The sequence below is a fragment of the Hippichthys cyanospilos genome, chromosome 10 (assembly GCF_059441005.1).
Source record: "Hippichthys cyanospilos isolate Australia breed blue-spotted pipefish chromosome 10, RoL_Hcya_1.0, whole genome shotgun sequence".
Classification (NCBI taxonomy): domain Eukaryota; kingdom Metazoa; phylum Chordata; class Actinopteri; order Syngnathiformes; family Syngnathidae; genus Hippichthys; species Hippichthys cyanospilos.
The window spans coordinates 8,886,339-8,905,538 of NC_142378.1; the positions used below are offsets into that span (position 1 = coordinate 8,886,339).

A 19,200-nucleotide genomic window follows, 5' to 3' on the forward strand; every position below is an offset into this window, starting at 1 on the left:
TTATCAAGCGAGTTAAGTTGAAGGAAATGAGAATTGAAAGAAGCCAACTCATATTTCCATCCAAAAAGACATTTAGCAACCATGTTAATTTCATTTTCCGGAGCTGATTAGAAATGATCCTCATCCAAATGACATTTGCCAAAACCAGAGATTGCAAATGACTTCCGAATGTGAAACTTGACCTCTCTAACGACAAAGCATCTTACAATGAAAGACCACATGTTCCTCTTGTTTATTCACATAACAACCTGATTTGTATTTTGGACAGCTATGTCATGTTTAATACAGTGCTGTGGAGAGATGAAAAATCCAAAGATGGTTTGTATGTATATATATATATATATATATATATATATATATATATATATATATATATATATATATATATATATATATATATATATATATATATATATATATATATAAAATGTGTGTTATTGTGGCAGATCAAAAGATTGATTTAAACAATTAAAAATGGTGTGTGCTTTGCATTTATGTGGTAGGCTAAACTTGAGCTGCTGTGTGGTAAACATGTTTCGTACAAAGAAAGTGAGTCACTCTTCTTTGATCAAAAATGCAGTCAGGCCGTTCTTGTTTATAAAGTTAAATTTAACCTTCATCGGATTAATTACTGTCAAATGCTCTATCATTATCATGTCTTCCTATCATGTTTTCCCCTCCCACTCAAAACAGAAGTCTATCAGGTTATGCCAAACACAATGATGAGTAGGCATTTTCAACTTCAGGGAGTAATTGACTTCTCTTATCCAACACAAGAAGCCTGATGCAAAAAACATCCACAATTGGCATACAGAAAGCATAAAGAAAGATCTGAAAAATGGGATTGATGCAATTTCCAAAAATGCTTTAACTGTGACTGTAATTAATTGCTCGCAATGAATGTGTTAGTTCGATACCCTTAATAGAATTGAATTGAGGATGTAACAAAACATTTTGAAAACCTTCCTCGGAGGAGGAGAGGGTAGACATTCCAGCTATATAGCCTCTAATCAGCCATCACTGGGTGTGTCCGCACAGCTCCCAGCGACTATTTTCAATGTTGTCAGAGAATTGGAGCCCACGCCAAACCTCAGAGTGCTCACTGCATTGGTTCATCGAAAGGGCACTTTCAGACAAATGTAGCAATTCGGTATAGCAGTGAAATGTCAGCACACTAACTAGAAGGTGTACGATCCGCATTTTCAGACTCCTTTAACTGGTAATAAACTGAACAGTACTTAGCTGAGGTGACTCACCAAGCAAGTCAGATTACATTTCCCCAAGTCTTCAATTTGGATGCTGTCATTTTGTAAATGGAGCCATTTACCGTAAACTACAAGATAAGACCGGTTGAATAAAACTCGCTCTTAGAAATAAGTGCACTCACAGCAAATTCAATTTCATACGCTGCTAAATTATTCAAGCATGCAAGAAAATACCGGACAACAACCACACGTAATGCACGCGTTCAGCGATGAGAGTAACCAACAGGATTGGAGATCGACGACGAGATATTACAAACAAAATCAATTTCCATCCATCCTTGAGGAATTACATTTTTCAAAATCAATAGTGTTGACACAATGAGAAAACCCCGTCAACAAAAATTCTGAATCGTGAAGTAAAACACCGGCTTCATAAGAAAAGGGCATAATGTCTTATGATAACATCTAGAAATAATATCCAAATTCAGGAGAACTGTTAAGATCCAAAACGGTTTGAGCATGAGGACGTGTGGGATGCCAAGTGCAGCAACATCCTCTGTTTATTCCTTCAGTAAATACACTGAAATACACTTCAGTAAATACACTGGAAGTAGGCATGCTGCACTTAGTGGGGAGGTCGAGTCTGACAACTACTAGTTTGGTGACCACTGATGATACTTTCACTTCCTTTTAAATTGAAATAGAGAAGAGGTGGGCAATTATTTTTCCCCAGATGCCGAATGAGACGCAGAAAATATTGTGGAGGGCCGGGCCAAACGTCTGTAATCTACACTGGTTTTAACGATGGTATGACATAAATAACTAAAAGGCATCATTGACCTGATTAAAAGAGCAAATGGTAGCAGAAGGTGGAGAAGAATTTCCTGGATGGCAAACAGCATGAGATAAGTTGCCGGAAAAGGCACAAGTTAGCCGCAAGGACGACGAATACAAAGAAGAAAATGCTGAATATTTTTGGGAGAAAAAGGAAAAGGTGATATATGCTAAAGAAGAACAAGCTGACAAAAAAAAGGTAAATATAAGAATCCAAACTATGCATATAATGTCCAGAATCAAAACTGGTAGAATAACACAGGCCAGAATTGGCTCAATCGTATCAAGACATATTTAGAAATGCCAGAGGCTGCATAGGTTGTATAGAAAATAAACACTTGAGCAATATTTATATGAATGTAAAGATATTAAATACTCTCAGGATGAACAGGCTTGAGAAAATGAACGTAGGGGCTGATGAAATATTGAGAACATGCATGCAAAATGATAAAGCACTAGAAACGCTGCTCAAATACATTGAAAAAGCATATGAACTATGAAAAGAAATACTGAAACAATGGAATCACCAAATGTGAGTATAAAACCTAGGAAGGCAGTAACTCGGCAGACCTGGAGTGAAACCAAAAGCTCAAAGAGACATAAACAATGTGGCTCATGGCGACCTGGCAGAGACTTACAAGTTACAACAATAATCTAAAAACACCTACAATTGACTGGTAAACAGAGTGAGAAGACAGTGTTTTATCTTAATTTTATAATGATGATTATATTTTATTTATATCTCAGAACCAGACTGCAGTTCTTGATTTCCTGTGAGGATTCACCGTAGGCACCTCATGAAGGATTGTCTACGATCCTTCATGAGGTGCCTACGGTGAATCCTCACAGGAAATCAAGAACTGCAGTCTGGTTCTGAGATATAAATAAAATGAAATAATAAAATTATATATAATATATATAATTTATATAATCATTGATTATATAAAATTTATATAATAATATAAGGGGTGTCCAAACTTTTTGCAAAGGGGGCCACATTTGGTGTGTTAAAAATGTAGGGGGGCCAACCTTGGCGGCCGTTCTTTACATATAACAGCAATGAATTTAAATACATTTCAGCGAGCCGTTCTGGGTTTCAAATTTGCTTATTTTATTTTAATTTCAGCTATCTTAAGCATGTGTTTTGGTTCATATCATAACCAAGATCATAACCGAGAATGTCTTCTCATATACTTATTTGCTGTTCCTAATTTAGCCTATAGATGGCAGCAATTAGTACACGCACGTAACAGCGCTGCTGCCTAATGTATTCATTCTCCATGCGGGCCAGACGTTATTGATTTTATGACAGAGGTTGCTGGCCTGATGGAAATTGACCACGGGCCGCATTTGGCCCCCGGGCCGGACTTTGGACATGTGCCTGGTCTAAGGAATCCGCACACTTTTTTATTTGAAATCTATACTAGCGACGTATAGTGGCAGGAATAATAATGAAAAGCATTACCATGGCAGAGGGTGGCTCAAACCTGCTTTTACCGCGTTGCCATTTATACAATAAATTACAGCTTTCTGCGTGTACATCAACATTTTCTGAATGAAACCAGTTTCACGCTAATCAAACATGTGAGTACTCTAGACCGAGATGAGATCGTATTTGTTTTTTGTTCATTTTATTTGAGGGCAAATAGATTGCGACAATTGGATAGACACAGCAGAGGGCGCTGTTGGATCCCTCACCACTGGCCTTGGAGCTCGAAAAGAACCGAGGTCTGCAACGTATTCACGCCGAACTCCGTGTATATAGTGCAAACACACAAACATGGGTAACAAGCTCAAACGTTTTTTTTATGCTTCCCTCCCAAACACACCTGGTTCAAATGATCCAGATCATTTCCAAGCTCCTGCAGAGTTTGCTGAGGAGGAACCTGGAAAACACGAAGGCCTCTGGCCCTTGAGGACCGGAGCCTTTCACTGGTGGTCGAGAGTATTTTTATAAGACCAAAAACAACAACAACAACAAAAAAGATGAACCCATTCACTGCCAGTGACAGCTTTATATGTCAAAAATAATTTTTTACAGGGCAGACAGTAAAAAATATAGCTGTCAATAAAAGTGAGATCTATCTCTTTTAACTGGATTGACAGCTAATAAGACAAAACAAGAACACTTTTCAAAAAAGATGCACAAATACAAAAAGTAGCTTTTTCTTTACTTTGCAACATCTCATTGTATGCACAAGCAAAGAATAATCACAAATTTTATTGCATAATTCTATAAAGCACCGGCATGCATGGGAACATTTATGTAAACCCTCCACCAGTCCCACCCCATGCTGACACGAGCACCCATGTCATCAAACAGTAAAAAAACCCAAACCATGGACATCTTGTTTCAAGGCATACTGGGAAAGTTCATGCAGCAATCTCATGTTCAGCATAGGAACTCAGAAAAAGTCTTTGTATTGCACTACGCTTGTAACTTCCTTGACTGACACAAGCAAGGACTCATTGAAGGGCTCTTTGCAAGTTTGCCTCACACTTGTGAAGTCCGATTCCCGTCGGCCTCTTCCCATATTGATTCAATCGAAACGGGCAACATTTGTCAGCTGATGAGTGCGATGTCATCACTTTCAGAGACTCTGTTAGGAATGGATTCAAAAAAATGAGATTAGTAAAATGGTCTGATATTGCGTGTATGTGAATACACTGAGTATATGCACACATTAATTGGCCTCTTCCTTCGTCTGCTTCAATTACTCTGTTTCAATAGGCTCTGGTCATACAGTTAACATTTATTTCCATTGAATTAGCCTAAATGATTCATACAGACACGTATGCTTCGACTTAAATGGACAGACAGTGGCCCTTTTTGTTGAACCAGTGTAGCTAAAGGCATATTGCGAATGCAGTAATTGTATTCTTTCAAATTTCACTTTATGTAATTTTACCCCCTATCAATTTTCCTGAAAAGAGAACCAGAAAACCTTAGCTGGCTTACAGCATAATCACAAACACTCTGTGCTCCTTTGCAGCTTCCCAAAGTGGTAAACTGCAGCTCTTTCAGACATTTAAGAAAATGCCTTTTCATTTCCAAAGAACGACAGAGTAAGTTATAAGAAGCTTGTGTAAAATGTCACAAAGACTCATGCCAAACTGCAATGTGGATTCAAAACCTCTGCCCCGCAAACGTCTGGGTTTTCATTTTCCTGGCTCACATGCTGCACTTGTAACCGATTATAGTGGTTTTGTTTATCTCAGAGGCACACATCCATGGCTGTGAATCTGGGGTGGCGGACATTGCCTGTGACTGGCCTCTAATCAGTCATTGCAGGGTGTATCCCGCAAATAATTTCAGTGTTGTCAACGCCAAACCTCAGAGTGGAGGGAATCCCGCTCCACTCCGCAGATGATCGGAGTTGGCTCATTGAGAAGGAATGAATGTGGAAAAAAAAAAAGTCATTCAGAAATTTTAAAGTGTCTTGCTGTAGCAACAAAGCACAAGCAATACTCTTAAGTATGGTTTCCCAGCCCATTTATAGATCAAATGATGAGATGTGCGGCAAATTTTAGTTGATTGTGGAGCAGGCACTTATTTTCTTGAATAGCTTTCTAGTTCATGTTTGTTGTGGCCTTTATCACTAGTTTACCCATGAGTGGTCAGAAAACCTAAAACTTGATCTTAGACTGAGACAGAATAATGTTTTACTTTCGCTTTTTTTTGTAATGCCTCATACAACCAAAAATCGAATGTATTGTGATACGGGAATAGGCTGAGCTACTCAAAACAACAGGATCAATACACATTTTATTTCTTATGATTTAAAAAAATAATAATCGTTAATCAGTTTTTTGGGAGGCCAAAACCAACATCAACCTAAAAAAAAAAAATCTTATCAGATTAACCCTATATGTAACATACCTTTCACAGCAGCAAATTAAGGAGTAGCTTGTGTAGAGGCCGGGCTGTCTGCTCTCCTCTGAAGATCCAAAATCTTTCTGATCTCTGAGGAACTTTTGCAGGTCTGTCAGTGGGAAGCCATTTCTCTGGTAATTCTATGAGTAAAATCAGGCCAAAATGTGAGTAAGAAAAGGATGGCCAATTAGGATAAAATGGATGGATGGAAAAAAATATGCATAGCAATGTACACCCAAATGTAGAAGGTTTGATTTCCTGTTATTTAAAAGCACTTTTTTTTTTCCACACAACATATAAGTAAGTACCTTAATGGTCTCATAGGCATCAGTGATGAGGGCAATGAAGAGTGACAGCACCATATAGATGAAGAGTGAAATGAAGGAGTAGAGGTAGGCCCGACTGAAGAGCCAAACCAGTGTGTTTTTGTCCTTCAGCTGGGCAAAGGTTGTGAACATGTCGTCACCGTTCAACAAGGAAAACAGGCACTCCGCCACAAGGCTCAGCCCTTCAAACTGGGCGGAATGGAACGGGAAAACATCGATTACAAGCCACAATTCACAAAAAGACTGACATCATATATATATATATATATATATATATTATATAAAATCAGCAATCATGCTTTTTTTTCTTGTTTTGATCGTCTATGTGGCAAGAGACATCGATGAAACAGCCATTTCACTGACATGCATAAGTCAGCAGTTGTTGTTTACACTAGTAAATAATGACATCTAGTGTCCAAACAGAAGCATTTGATAAAAATCGCGTAAACTCAATTTGAAATAGTGTACTTCCAAAATTGTTTTAATTCCGCTTGAGGTTACAGGATAGTCCTCGCTCATAATGCCCAAGGTAGGTACTTACCTTCTCGTGGTATGGCCCCAGCACGATCCAACCGCAGAAGGTGTAGCCAAGGTAGATCATGCCAGCGCAACAGCAAAAACGCAACACCTTTGGAAAGGCTGCCTTCATGGTTAAAATCAGCACCTGCATTAAGTAGAGACACAAGAGAGATAAGGAGTTTCAGAAAGGTTCCAGGACTAGCATCAGATACACAGTTTATTAAAGAAAGTAGCTTTAACTGAGTCCGTCTGAACAAAGGTCAGCCAAAATGTAAACAAAGTACTCACATTGTATTTCTGGAAGTAGCCCAGATAGCGGATCACGCCAACCCACACCAATAACGTTGACGTACCCAGAAATATACTGCACACATCATAGCTGGTTAAACTCTGTAAGGCGAAAAAGGAAAGCGGAATAGGTCAACCCAATTATTTGTTCATAAAAATCAGAAGTTATTAAGTGCAGGAAATAAAAGATGATCTTAAATTTTAAAGTTCAAATATTCGTTATGTATACAGTGTGTTTTATGTAATGCCCATGTGTGTTACAAAATGCTCCAGGATCCTGTGACTCCTAATCAGCTTTTATGGGTACAATAAACATAAAATTGATCTTCTGCAAGTCAACTTTACATACTGGAAAGCTAGTGTATTTAAGTATGAAAGTTATTACATTTTCAAATAGGACAAGATTGGTGGCCATAAGGTCAACACCAAACGTCAATGAAGTGTCATATTTGAACACTATATCAAATCAAGTCAAACTAGTTCACCTTTGCTTGAATTTCCATCTTCAGTATTGATCCGATAATGGTCAAGAGGTCGCTGACAATGACCAGCACATACCAGCCATTTAGGAACTCCCCCTGGTCATCCTCACACACTTTTCGGTTGTAGTTTTCATGGAGGAACCTGGAAAATCTCTGAAAGGCACACGTCGGGTATATGTGGGAGTGTTGTGCTTGACTTACAGATGATTTGAATAAAAAATTTAAAAAAAGCTGACCTGCAATAACCTGACGGCCAGCACTATGGAGCGGGTGCACAGCACGGCCGACGTGAGGCAAACCACAATGACAAAGCCATCGAACACCAGAAGATAGTGCATGTTTTTATGAGCTGAAAGATAGAGATAGCGCACAAGAGAACGTTAATCTTTTTCACAAGCCTGCCACTTTGGTTCCTGATAAGCACAAAGGAAACCGCCTTTGAGGGCAAAAAAAGCCAAGACGCTCTAACACTCATTCACCGCAAAAAATGACTACCTGTGTCTTTAATTAAACGCTACCTGTTCCAGATATCTTCCAGCCTCTGCATGTGCTGCTCTGTGCATCTATGTCCAGAAAGAGTTTCACCTTTCCACTGTGGCACTGGTTATCAAATGTTATCTGGGGACCAAGCACACACACAAACAAACACACATTCATTTATATATTGGAGAGTTTGTGTATTGAGTATTCACATACAACCTGAAAAAGGTTAAGCTAATTTAGAAATGTAAAATAAATATGTTCAAGGGTCAAACTATCCCATTATAAATTCTTTATATGAAATGTTTTACGTTATAACACGAACAACTTTGCTGGCATCGTTAAAACAAAAAGTTAATCATTACAAACTACCACAACGCATTATTACATTTTACGCATCTTATGCTGTCCAATGTCGCAGGAAAAATGGAGCCTATAAAACAACTGCCATACTCGTTAAAGGTGACTTCATTTGTCTGAGAGAGGAGTCTTATCATTACTGAACATTGCTGCAGAGTTACATCACTTTTTCTTATAGCAATGGTTCACAAATGGGAGTGCGTGAGTTTAACAGTTTCTGCAGGGAACAGCAATCAAAGGTTATGCTTTTAACCCTTTCACTACCGACCCCCCCCCCCAAAAAAAAAACAAAAAAACAAAAGACAGGTATGGCATATATTACTTGTTTATAAGTCTATGATCTAGGAAAAGCTGTGAGACACATTGTCCCAACTGGAGAGAAAGGGTTAAACGCCATGAAAGAAACACTAAATGTGTTCTTTTCAAATTAAAAGCAAATTAATTGGAACATGAAGCAACTTATTGTTACATTGTAGTGACTCCTTTGCAAAACATACTATGCATACTATGTCAATAGAGATACAGTTCCCAGGGAGTCAAACTAGAAAAACAACACATTGTGACATGACCTTCTCCTCTTGAGTGGTTGAATAAAATACATCTAGAGCAGGAGTGCTCAATGCGTCAATCGTAGGTATACCGGTCGCTCTCAAAAGGTAGTATTGGTAGATCGCATGAAATCATGAGACAGCTAAAAGCTAACTGCATACATAACAAATGATATATGGTAGGTACACTATTACTTCTGCCAAAAGCACAATATTATTAGGATTAAGAATATTTTGGGTTTTTATTATTTACATATGTGATGTCATGCGATATTCGCATGCCTCTCTCTTGGCCATTCTCAGTCTCAATGTGGCCAAATAAAAATTCTTATGTCGCTCTCCCTCTATTCTCAATGATTAAAGCAATAAAATTCAGTTCCAGTAATTGGGTCGTGTTCCGTATGTTTATTAACAAATTTGTATAAATATCTTGAAGGTTTTGCAGCTTGTGCAGTGCTTGAAAAAAATGTTATGGAAAATACATTATTGATCATGGTGCATTTCCATGATGGCATCGTGGAAAAAAAAAAAAAAAAATTCAAACGTTCTGATCCTAAGTAAGTTTTAAGTCCGAACACCAGATTTTTTTTTTATTGTTTTCTCAGATTCGTGCTAAATTTTTCATAGTTTTCAGAGTTGCTTCTACTGTATTCCTACTTCTTTGCTTTGTCACTTCATCATGAGAGAGGATGTGTGAAACATACCGTGACAGAAAATGCGTAACAGTCCGGCATCTCCCGCGAACGAACCGTTTGCAGGTTGATCCCCTTTAAATTGAAGATTATTTTTATGTCCACTAATCTGGAAATGAAGATGCAAGTAGTTGCATGTTTAGGCACAAAAAATGTGCAAATGTCTGCATTGTGTCCCGCTAAAATGTATAAAATACCTGTAAAAATCCAGGTCAAAAAAGGATGCATTTTGTGTTTTCCATTGCTGTGCAGTCTTTGGATCAAGTGATAAGCAAACTGGGAGGAGATCAGAAAGAGAAGATCAGCACCCAACATTTTAATCACAAATACTAATAAAGGTTTTTTTTTTAATTATGATTTTTAATTCACCTGTCTCCAACTGGGCGTCTATGTCATAGGCTTCATCAGAAGGCTCGACACTGCCTCTCCTGTAGAGGTTTTTGCAGATGACCAGAGGTAGCAAACCGCCATCTTCATCCTCAGCATAACTGATGGGACCCACAACCAGCCGGCTCAGCTGACTGTACTGTAAACATCAGCAGCGTTACACGAACCCACTGATCCAGGTCAAAATGCACACAAACAGCATGCTGCCGTTCTTTGGCAGGGCTCATCTGCGAGCGATTCATCTGCAAATGTGACCAACTTTATAGTGTGCGCTGGTGAAAAATGTCATCTGGTTGCACATCATGTATATCATAAATTTCAGACTATATGATGCACCGGTACATGAGCCGCAGCAGCAAAAATTGAGAGAAGAAAAATATGCCTCGTACAGGATTATAAACTGCAGGTCATGACATCAGATATTTATGGAGAAAGATGGTATATGGAAGTTTTTTTTAGTTTGGTATCCTACTGCATCATCTTCTACAACATGCCTGCATGTTCAGCACCAACGTAACTTCAACATAACACAGACAGAATACTGCGGGGTAAAATAGCAGTTCAACGCAAAATCAATATTTTAATAGTGTATTCTTCTGTTTTTAATTTACTGATTATTTTATTGAATATGCAAACAAATTGCACATAATTTGAGTACTAAATATACAAATATATCCATCAGATTTACATGTGACGCTTTTATACAAGATCTTAAATTTTTCTTAGATATTTATTACTATACTCTTTTTTTTTTTTCAACCTGGCCATTAATTCGCATCTCTTCGGCTCTATTTTGTTGTTGTTTCATGAATTGACACCGTGAACAGATACACACATTTGCTTTACTGATGGATTGCCTCATGGTGGCGAGTAAAAAAACAAAAAACTTGCAGATAAGCTGCACCAGACTATAAACTGCAGGTAACTTTGGTAAATATAAGCCATGTAAGACACCCCCCCCCACACACACACCCTCCAAAATAAAGCAAATAAAAACTGCAGCACTTTTAAATCAGTCCCCTTTAAACCCGTTAAAACACTAAATTATAAATAAAACATTTTCCTAAAGTGTGCGACCAAATCCTGTGCAGCGCCACCAGTTGTGCAACCAGCGCAATGTTTAATGTAAAGCGCCTATTGGTTGCACTTGGTCAAGCAATCATTTGAACACCTTTCCAACATTGAAATAACACTCCTATTAAAAAACATTCTAATTGTTCTAATAATGACTGGTTGAACTTGCCTTATCCAGCACATGAAACAAGCTGTCATACACATCTTGCTGCGAGTAGACCGCAACGCTGTAGTCGTCCTCATCCACGCCGCTGTAGTCCTTCAGGAACAGGTTTTTCAGGGCCATTGCATTTTCCTCCTTGTAGGACACCACCAGTTGGTTGTTGAGGCCAAAGAGGACAAGCTGAAAGAAACAATCAAAAGACTTGGAAATATTGTTGGCGCCACTGGTGAGATTCAACAAATTCACACTTTAGGTAATTGAAAAGAATTGAGGGGGTATTTATGAACATTTTTTTTATCACAGAGCAAATCATAGTTACGATAACCTTTCTGGCAAAGATTGTAATTCTATACCAGACAATTGACATATATGTAGAGTATAATGTTTGAGGTGTAAAATCTCTGCAGAGTCTGACCTGCACTGTCTCTGTTTACCGACTAGGCATATTTGTGACCTTCATATCCCGTCCCCAATTTGTTCTGTATGGGACACTTGAATCTTGCATCATCACACTGTATTACATAAGTGACTTCCTGTGTTTGGTCAGGATCAGTTGTAGTTTCTTCTAAACAGAAGTCAAGAAAATTTTGCAAGGAGCCACGACAAACTGCAGCTGCTGAATACTGTTGAAATTGAATTCAGCATACTTGAAAATTTGGTTAATATCAAGAAATGACTACATTTAGGGAAAAAAAAAATATTTTTGCCATTAAAAATAACAAAATAAAATCACTGCACACTATTGAAATAGAAAGAGTATATGGTAAACATTTCTTGGAATATTATTGATAAAGGTTTGTTAAAAGCCGAATATAGATCATGTTAAACGTAAAATGTTAAAAGTTACAAAATTAAGGATCTTCTGAACAATAAGTCATTTTATCCAATCTATAGCTTGTTATTATTTCCATATATGACATATGAGATTGAGTTTTTGGGGAACACATTTAAAATAAAAACTTACCGTATTCTTAAGCAGAAAAGGGCTATAGAAATCATTAATACAGGGAATTAAAATGTAAAAACAAATAAATTATTTGACATTATTTATTTGCCTTTTTTTTTTTTTAATGTGCAAGTCACGTAATAATTAACTTTGCCAAAGTATCTCGAACCTGATGCTTGTCCTCAAAAAGCACAAGACAAGGATCAACTTGTGTCTGTTTAAGGTGAAAACCAATGGAATATTTATGAAAATGATTTGAAATGTGTGGTTTAATTAATTCTTTCAAAGGAATATTAAAACTAAAAAGTACTGACTAGATATAGATACAAAGGATATAAAGTATTTTAAAAAAAATGTATAATTTGACAACTTAAGCGGGCCAGACAAAATGTTTTGTGTTATCTATTTTTTCAAATCGGCAAATGTCTACTATTTATGTATTTTCTTTTCTTTTGTGAGATGATTAATTTTGTATTGGCACAGGTTGCCATTTTTATTCGCAAAAGCCAAAATACTGTAGGTCTGTAAAAAGGGCTGAGGCTTGATAAACACTAACTTTTTCCAGATGACTTTCGGTTGTTTCATGAAAAAACAAAGTGAGTGGGGGCGGTCTGCAAAAAAAAATCTGTACCAAAACTGGGCCACGGGCCTGGAGTTTAACACCAGGGGTGCTAGGGTTTATGACGGCCAAAGTTTAGGCCTTGACTTGACATCCAAACCAGTGTATTCCTAAATGAGGAAATTGACTTTCCATTACAGTTCACATTCGGAGACGATTGTCAAAAATTGTAAATAGCCTATTGGCACTACACTGTACAGTCAATCTTTTCACGACGCAAATGAACGTTTGGTAAATTTACTGACGGCAATACAAGAGGATTAAAGGTGTGGCCAAGTGTCAACCTCACAGGCTTCGCGGTATGAATGCAACACAGCCACAAAGCAAGCACGGTTGTGCAAAATGTATATTTGCTTTCGTTTACACCGGAACAAACAGGTTCCCTCCATTTCCTCTTTATGTTGCAATAATTTAACCTCTGTCAGCAGCAACACCATCAAGGCAAGCATAGCTCACAATTTTTGACGGATGCTTAATCAACAACAAATCAAATACATGGCAGCATTGTGAGGTACGTACTTGTGTGGTGATCATGACTATCTTGAGGATCTGCACCCCCAATTTCCAGGGGATGTGCCTTCGGGCCCGGTACTTCTCACATGGGCTCATAAAGTAGAACTTCAAGTCATCCCTCAGCTTCTCCTCTTTGACTAAGTCTTGAGTTGAGGTTGAGCTGTGGAACAAAATCACTTGATTTAGTCGAGGATTAGGAGTTAGACAATTTGAAGTGAATGAGAAGTCACTGGTTCCATTCATGGCTGTAGCCTGAGTCCAAAGTTGCTTCAGGAAGTTCAATATTTACCATCAATGTTTATTTTAACGTTGCAGAACATTTTGAAGCAAATCGCAACTCATTGTGTTCTAACACAAAATGATATTCGTCCTCTCAAACACAAGTCGAATTTTTAATCATCAAACGTGACTAAACGAGACAATTGTATTTGTCAGTACAAAGTAAGAAAATAGCACCGCTGTAAAACTCACCTCACTGAATTGCTTCTATCAAGATAGCGAGTCAAAAGTTCCATGATGGACAGACAGCCCAAAGAAAGTTAAGCACCATGCGTGGTCATCATCAGTCTGACAGACACCAGCTGTACTCTTCTTCACCAGAAGACGTTCATCGTCCGATAGCCAATCAGCAAGACTTTTTCGAGCATGGGCCAAAATCTCTCTGTTAGTGACCACTGGGTGTCGCTGTGCCGACCTTTTATGTCCCATAACTAAATGACACATGTGCATTAAATGCATGTCTGGAATGTGGAAGTATTGTAATTAAAATTACGGACAACCCCCACTTAAGCAAGAAAAAAAATATTCATATAAGATATTACAAGACTGAGCATTGTCTGCTTGTAAACGAGTATATGTTAAATGTTGCAATTTTACCCCACTTTGGATTGTAAAATAAAATAAATTAAATTAATTAAACAAAACGATTCCATAAAAACTGTCTTACAACAAACGTATGTGCATGTATTGCTTGGCGGAGGCTGTTAGTCCCTCATCAGCCACCATAGAGCACGAAGTCTTCCGAGTGTGCTTCGGCATTTATCGTGAATTCCGATTAAAAATGTCACCCTTCTTCCTCCGGATTTTATCGTCCTTAATCCTTTTTATCCCGGCTCGCTCGTGTCCGTGTGAGAGAGCCGAATTATGTCAGCAAATACGCGACGAGAGAGATTTTGAGGTACTTTGGTTGGACCCTTTCGCGATTACAACGTCTTTCTTGACAAAACATGAAACTTTGACAACGTCGTTCTGCTTCGTACACAATGCTTATGTTTATTGGTTTCACGAGCTTCCTGTTCTCCTTTTACCAATGTATTCATTTTCTTAGTTATTTTTCTAATCAAAACAAGAACGACGCCGATCAGAGCCGCGTATCAAAGTTATGTAATATTTATTTATTTTAAAAACCCGTTATATTTATGTACTATTCTGTCAAATGTCAATTACTGCAGTCTTTTAGCATGAAAAAAACCTGGAAATTCTTGTCACAACAAATTAAAGCAACATTTATGTAACAAAATTCTGCATCACTTTTTTAGTTTTAAGTTATTTTGTGTAACACGACAAAATCCAGCATCAAATTAACACGTTTAAACAAGTTCTACATTGTTTTTAAATCAGGGGTTCATGTCAAGTTTGATCTTTTTTTTTCTCCGATTCTCCCCTAGCACATCACATTTTCATAATTAAAAACTTGAGAATAACATAATAACGTTTATATAATATGTAATGTACACATTAATTTTGTTAACATTTAGGAACTTAAGTTTAGGTTCAGCATCAGGTGGATTTTGTTTTCTAAAATGTAATAGCTACAAATTATGATATGGTAAAATAAATTTCACAAGTGTTTAAAGGGACAGTGTGCAAAATTTAGCTCCTTTTTCATTAAAAAGTAATGAATTAAATGATTGTAAATTTCAAAATCTTGCAAAGGAATGTCTTCTTAATGACCAAAAGTATGTTTTAAATATCATCACAGGTCTAGTTATCATTAAATTATATTGCATGAGGGGCGGCACCTCCCCGGAGGCGGCCATGTTTGTTATGGATACGGACAATAGTAAATGCGGCACCTGCAGCACCTCCTGCTGTCCATAATGAAAAACGTTCAAAATCTTACACACTGTCCTTTTAAAGGTCAAACTTACAAACTATAAATGTGTATATTAAGTGAGTGCGGCCTTTTTTCTAAATACATTGTAACCGTAATTTAGTAAGATTGGCGTTTTCGGGTGTGTGCTCTCAGGTATTTGTGTTCGACGTGGGCGGGAAGACATGGAAGTCTTACAACTGGAGCGTGGTGACGACAGTGGCCGCGTTTGGGAAATACGACGCAGAGCTCATGTGTCATGCTCATTCGAAAGGAGCTCGGGTTGTACTCAAAGGTATTTCTTGACGGATTTTTGATCATTTCATGATGTGTTTGGAGATACGTTTTATTTCCTGGGGATGCAAATGTCCCCAACTTAGTGTAGTAAAATGGCCAATGGGCAGTTACGCTCGTAAGCTAATAATTTGTAAGTATAACTTCAGACTTCTGGGATTTGTTTGAGAGCTCAATCGTGCGTCTTTCAAAAAAGGTGACGTTCACCTCACTGACGTTGTGGACCAAAACAACAGGACGGGTTGGATAATGGAGAAGGTCAATTTGGCCAAAATTCAGTTCATGGACGGGATCAACATTGACATTGAACAAGCAGTAGAAGAAGGCTCACCAGAGTACTTTGCCTTAACGGACCTGGTCAAAGAAACCACGGAGGCTTTCCACAGGGAGATCCCCGGTTCCCAGGTGACTGCGTTACCGATCCACGTTTTTCACCAAAAAAACCACGCTGACCCAATACTGTGGCTTAGGTGTCCTTCGATGTCGCCTGGTCGCCCAATTGTATCGACAAGCGCTGCTACGACTACGTTGCCATCGCCGAATCCTGCGATTTGATCTTTGTGATGTCCTACGATGAGCAGAGCCAGATACTTGGCGACTGTATCGCCATGGCTAACGCCCCCCTCGCTCAAACTTTAAATGGTTTGTCATGCATTTGGGTTGCAAAGATGAACTAGTCAATGAATGATGAGCACTCATCTTCCTCTCTGTTTCTCCAGCCTATAATCACTATTTGAATTTGAAGATAGCGCCACAGAAGTTGGTCATGGGCGTGCCGTGGTATGGCTATGACTACCCTTGTCTCAACCTTTCACAGGTAGGAGAATTTAGTAAAATAATGCAGTCCAATGTTGATATTTTATATTTTAAAACGCTCATGCCACACAAATTAAGACAAGGGTGTCCAAACGTTTTCGTTTGAGGGCCAAAAACAGAAAAATGGAAGGACGCAAGGACCACTTTTTTTCAGCATTAATTTCTTAACCCCTTTTTTAGTGTGCTATCAAATGAAAAGCATATTAAAAAAAAAACAAAACACTAGGAGACTAAAATATGGCATTGATTGTCAAAACATGACAAGTTTCAATGTTGCTTGCAAACGGAAGGTGGGAAATTAGGTGTGAAATTTAGCTCTTGTTGGACTCATTTACTGCCCTTCAAAATTTTAAATATTATCAATTTTGGACATATTGAAAACCCGATAGGGGCGGCTTGGTGGCGCAGTGAATAGTACGTCCGCCTCACAGTTCAAAGGTCCCAGTTCAAATCCACCTGGCTTCGGCCTTCCTGTGTGGAGTTTGCATGTTCTCCCCGAGCCCGCGTGGGTTCTCTCCGGGCACTCCGGCTTCCTCCCACTCCCCAAAAACATGCACGGCAGGTGAATTGGACATACTAAATTGTCCTTAGGTGTGATCGGGCGCATGATTGGTCGTTCGTCTCTGTGTGCCCTGCGATTGGCTGGCAACCAGTTCAGGGTGTCCCCCGCCTACTGCCCGTAGCCAGCTGAGATAGGCGGCAGCAAGCGTGCGACCCCTGTGGACCCCTATAGAAAATGGATGGATGAAAACCCGATGTTTTATCATGCATTTTCCCCAATTTTTTGCATTATTCCTTTCAATGGCAACTCGGGATAGGGGCGCACATTTTTGTGGGGTTGGAATGGTACAAGGTAAAGCATTGCCGGGTGCAGGATCATGCAGTAGGAAGAAAAGAACCTGAGACATGAGAATTGTAAAACCTCAGAGTCATTTGATTTTTAGAAGGTCCCTTGTATGCTCTTTGCAAGTGCAACTGATCTTCCCTTTCCCCAGGACGGCATCTGTTCTATTGCCAAAGTGCCGTTCCGTGGCGCTCCATGTAGTGACGCTGCTAGAAAACAGAAAACGTACAGATGGATCATGGAGCAGGTCAGCAGCTCGTTATCGGGCCGCTTGTGGGACGGCAAGCAGCAGGCGCCCTACTTCAACTATGCGGTATGTCACTGGCAATGATTTAAGGTGGTTCTATTTGATCCCATTTTGCAGCTTGAATTAATTTCCACTGAAGCAGGGTGCACACAAATCGACTTTTAATTTCTTAATTGATGCAAATGAGTCACAAACAACCAAAGGGGAAAAAAATACCAGCCTTCTTACTGCTATTAGAGTGTGTCTACTTCAGATAATTAGACATCTGTTGTAGTACCAAAACTGAACATTAGAGAGCAGCATGGTGCTACGGTGCCTCCAGACTGCTGGAAAATATTAAGAAGAAAGAGTAGTAGTATAAAGCAGGTACTGTTCAGCCGTCCGGCAACTACCTTGTGGTTACAAAGTCTTTTCATTGGCATTTTTATTGTTATAAATGACTCATGAGCCAAGTTAGATAAACTTTCACACATCTATGGCCTTTTCAGTTTCTAGTTGCTTCATAATTGCCTATGTTCTGTTTTACATCACCGACGTCTGTGTTCACAACAAAAGGATTTGCCATCAATCATTTTTCTAGAGGTTAAACATTTATTACTCCATCAGCATTATCTTTTAGGCTGGGGCGTTGTTAAAAAAAAAAAAAAGAATTCTATGGGGTGGTTTGGGTATCATATGTCATCAAATCAAATATTTGTATTTCATTATAGAAATGTAACTGTAAATATTTCACCCCACTTTTCAGGACCCAGAAGGACACATTCACCAGGTTTGGTATGACGACCCGGAGAGTATTTGCCTCAAGACGGACTTTGTGAAATTGAAAGCTTTGAGAGGAGTGGGCATGTGGAACGCCAACATCTTGGACTACAGCGACGAGCCGGTTGCTAGGCAGCAGAGCGCAATGATGTGGAATGCTCTCTTTGGATGCTAGTTGGCTTAAATTTACGGGTCCTAGACAATTACAGCGGCTGTGTTGTTGTTGCCAAGTCAACAGGCTCCTTCTGCAGGGGCAACGCGATGCAACCTCTCAGGCGCATACTCACCCTCCTGGCTTTGTCTTTTATTTTTCTGCTACTTTTAAACCTAGTTCATTTCAGGCATTTCACTGGGCTAAGTTGTCCATTGGGATAAACATTTTGTGTTTTGCTATGGACTTATAACTACAATTGATCACACTGATTTCTATGTATGTGCTAGACTGCAATTTCAAATCCATGCAATATCCAGTAAATAGAAAACAAAACCCTTGGAATCAATGCATTGAAAGTACTCGAATGATTCGTCGCCTACTTATGTTGCTCTCCGTGTAATACTGCTCTTTGATAATTGACAATATAAGGGCTAATTTGTGCCGAATTGATGGATGTGTGTCAAATTTCAGGAGTTGAGAGACGGTGCTAATGATTACATCATAATATAAAACTTAAGGAGAATAAAGTAGATTAACAATCTATAACTACAATTTGCGACCAGTGATACCGGCAACGCGGTAACATTCTGATGTGCTACTGTTGCCCAAGCAAGATATAATGAAATTACCATTACTTTTCTAACATCATTTAAATTTTGGTAATTAAAAAAAAATAATAAACGT

The 19,200-nt window shown here is 38.6% G+C and overlaps 2 protein-coding genes across 2 annotated transcripts; one reads left to right on the forward strand and one right to left on the reverse strand.

Annotated features, from left to right (window-relative positions):
- Positions 1-4,028: 4,028 nt before the first annotated feature.
- Positions 4,029-13,917, reverse strand: mcoln2 (mucolipin TRP cation channel 2). The gene is made up of 14 exons (XM_088425583.1): positions 13,782-13,917; positions 13,317-13,470; positions 11,239-11,412; positions 9,978-10,134; positions 9,806-9,884; positions 9,621-9,717; positions 8,047-8,146; positions 7,765-7,877; positions 7,532-7,681; positions 7,047-7,148; positions 6,781-6,903; positions 6,222-6,428; positions 5,920-6,053; positions 4,029-4,639 (listed from the first exon to the last, which is right to left on the reverse strand). The coding sequence occupies exons 1-14, from the start codon at positions 13,823-13,825 to the stop codon at positions 4,603-4,605; spliced, it is 1,671 nt and encodes a 556-aa protein (XP_088281709.1). The 5' UTR covers positions 13,826-13,917; the 3' UTR covers positions 4,029-4,602.
- A 411-nt stretch (positions 13,918-14,328) lies between these two features.
- ctbs (chitobiase, di-N-acetyl-) lies at positions 14,329-19,197 on the forward strand. The gene is made up of 7 exons (XM_088426519.1): positions 14,329-14,487; positions 15,559-15,697; positions 15,893-16,101; positions 16,167-16,338; positions 16,416-16,513; positions 17,508-17,669; positions 18,349-19,197. The coding sequence occupies exons 1-7, from the start codon at positions 14,371-14,373 to the stop codon at positions 18,535-18,537; spliced, it is 1,086 nt and encodes a 361-aa protein (XP_088282645.1). The 5' UTR covers positions 14,329-14,370; the 3' UTR covers positions 18,538-19,197.
- Positions 19,198-19,200: the final 3 nt, after the last annotated feature.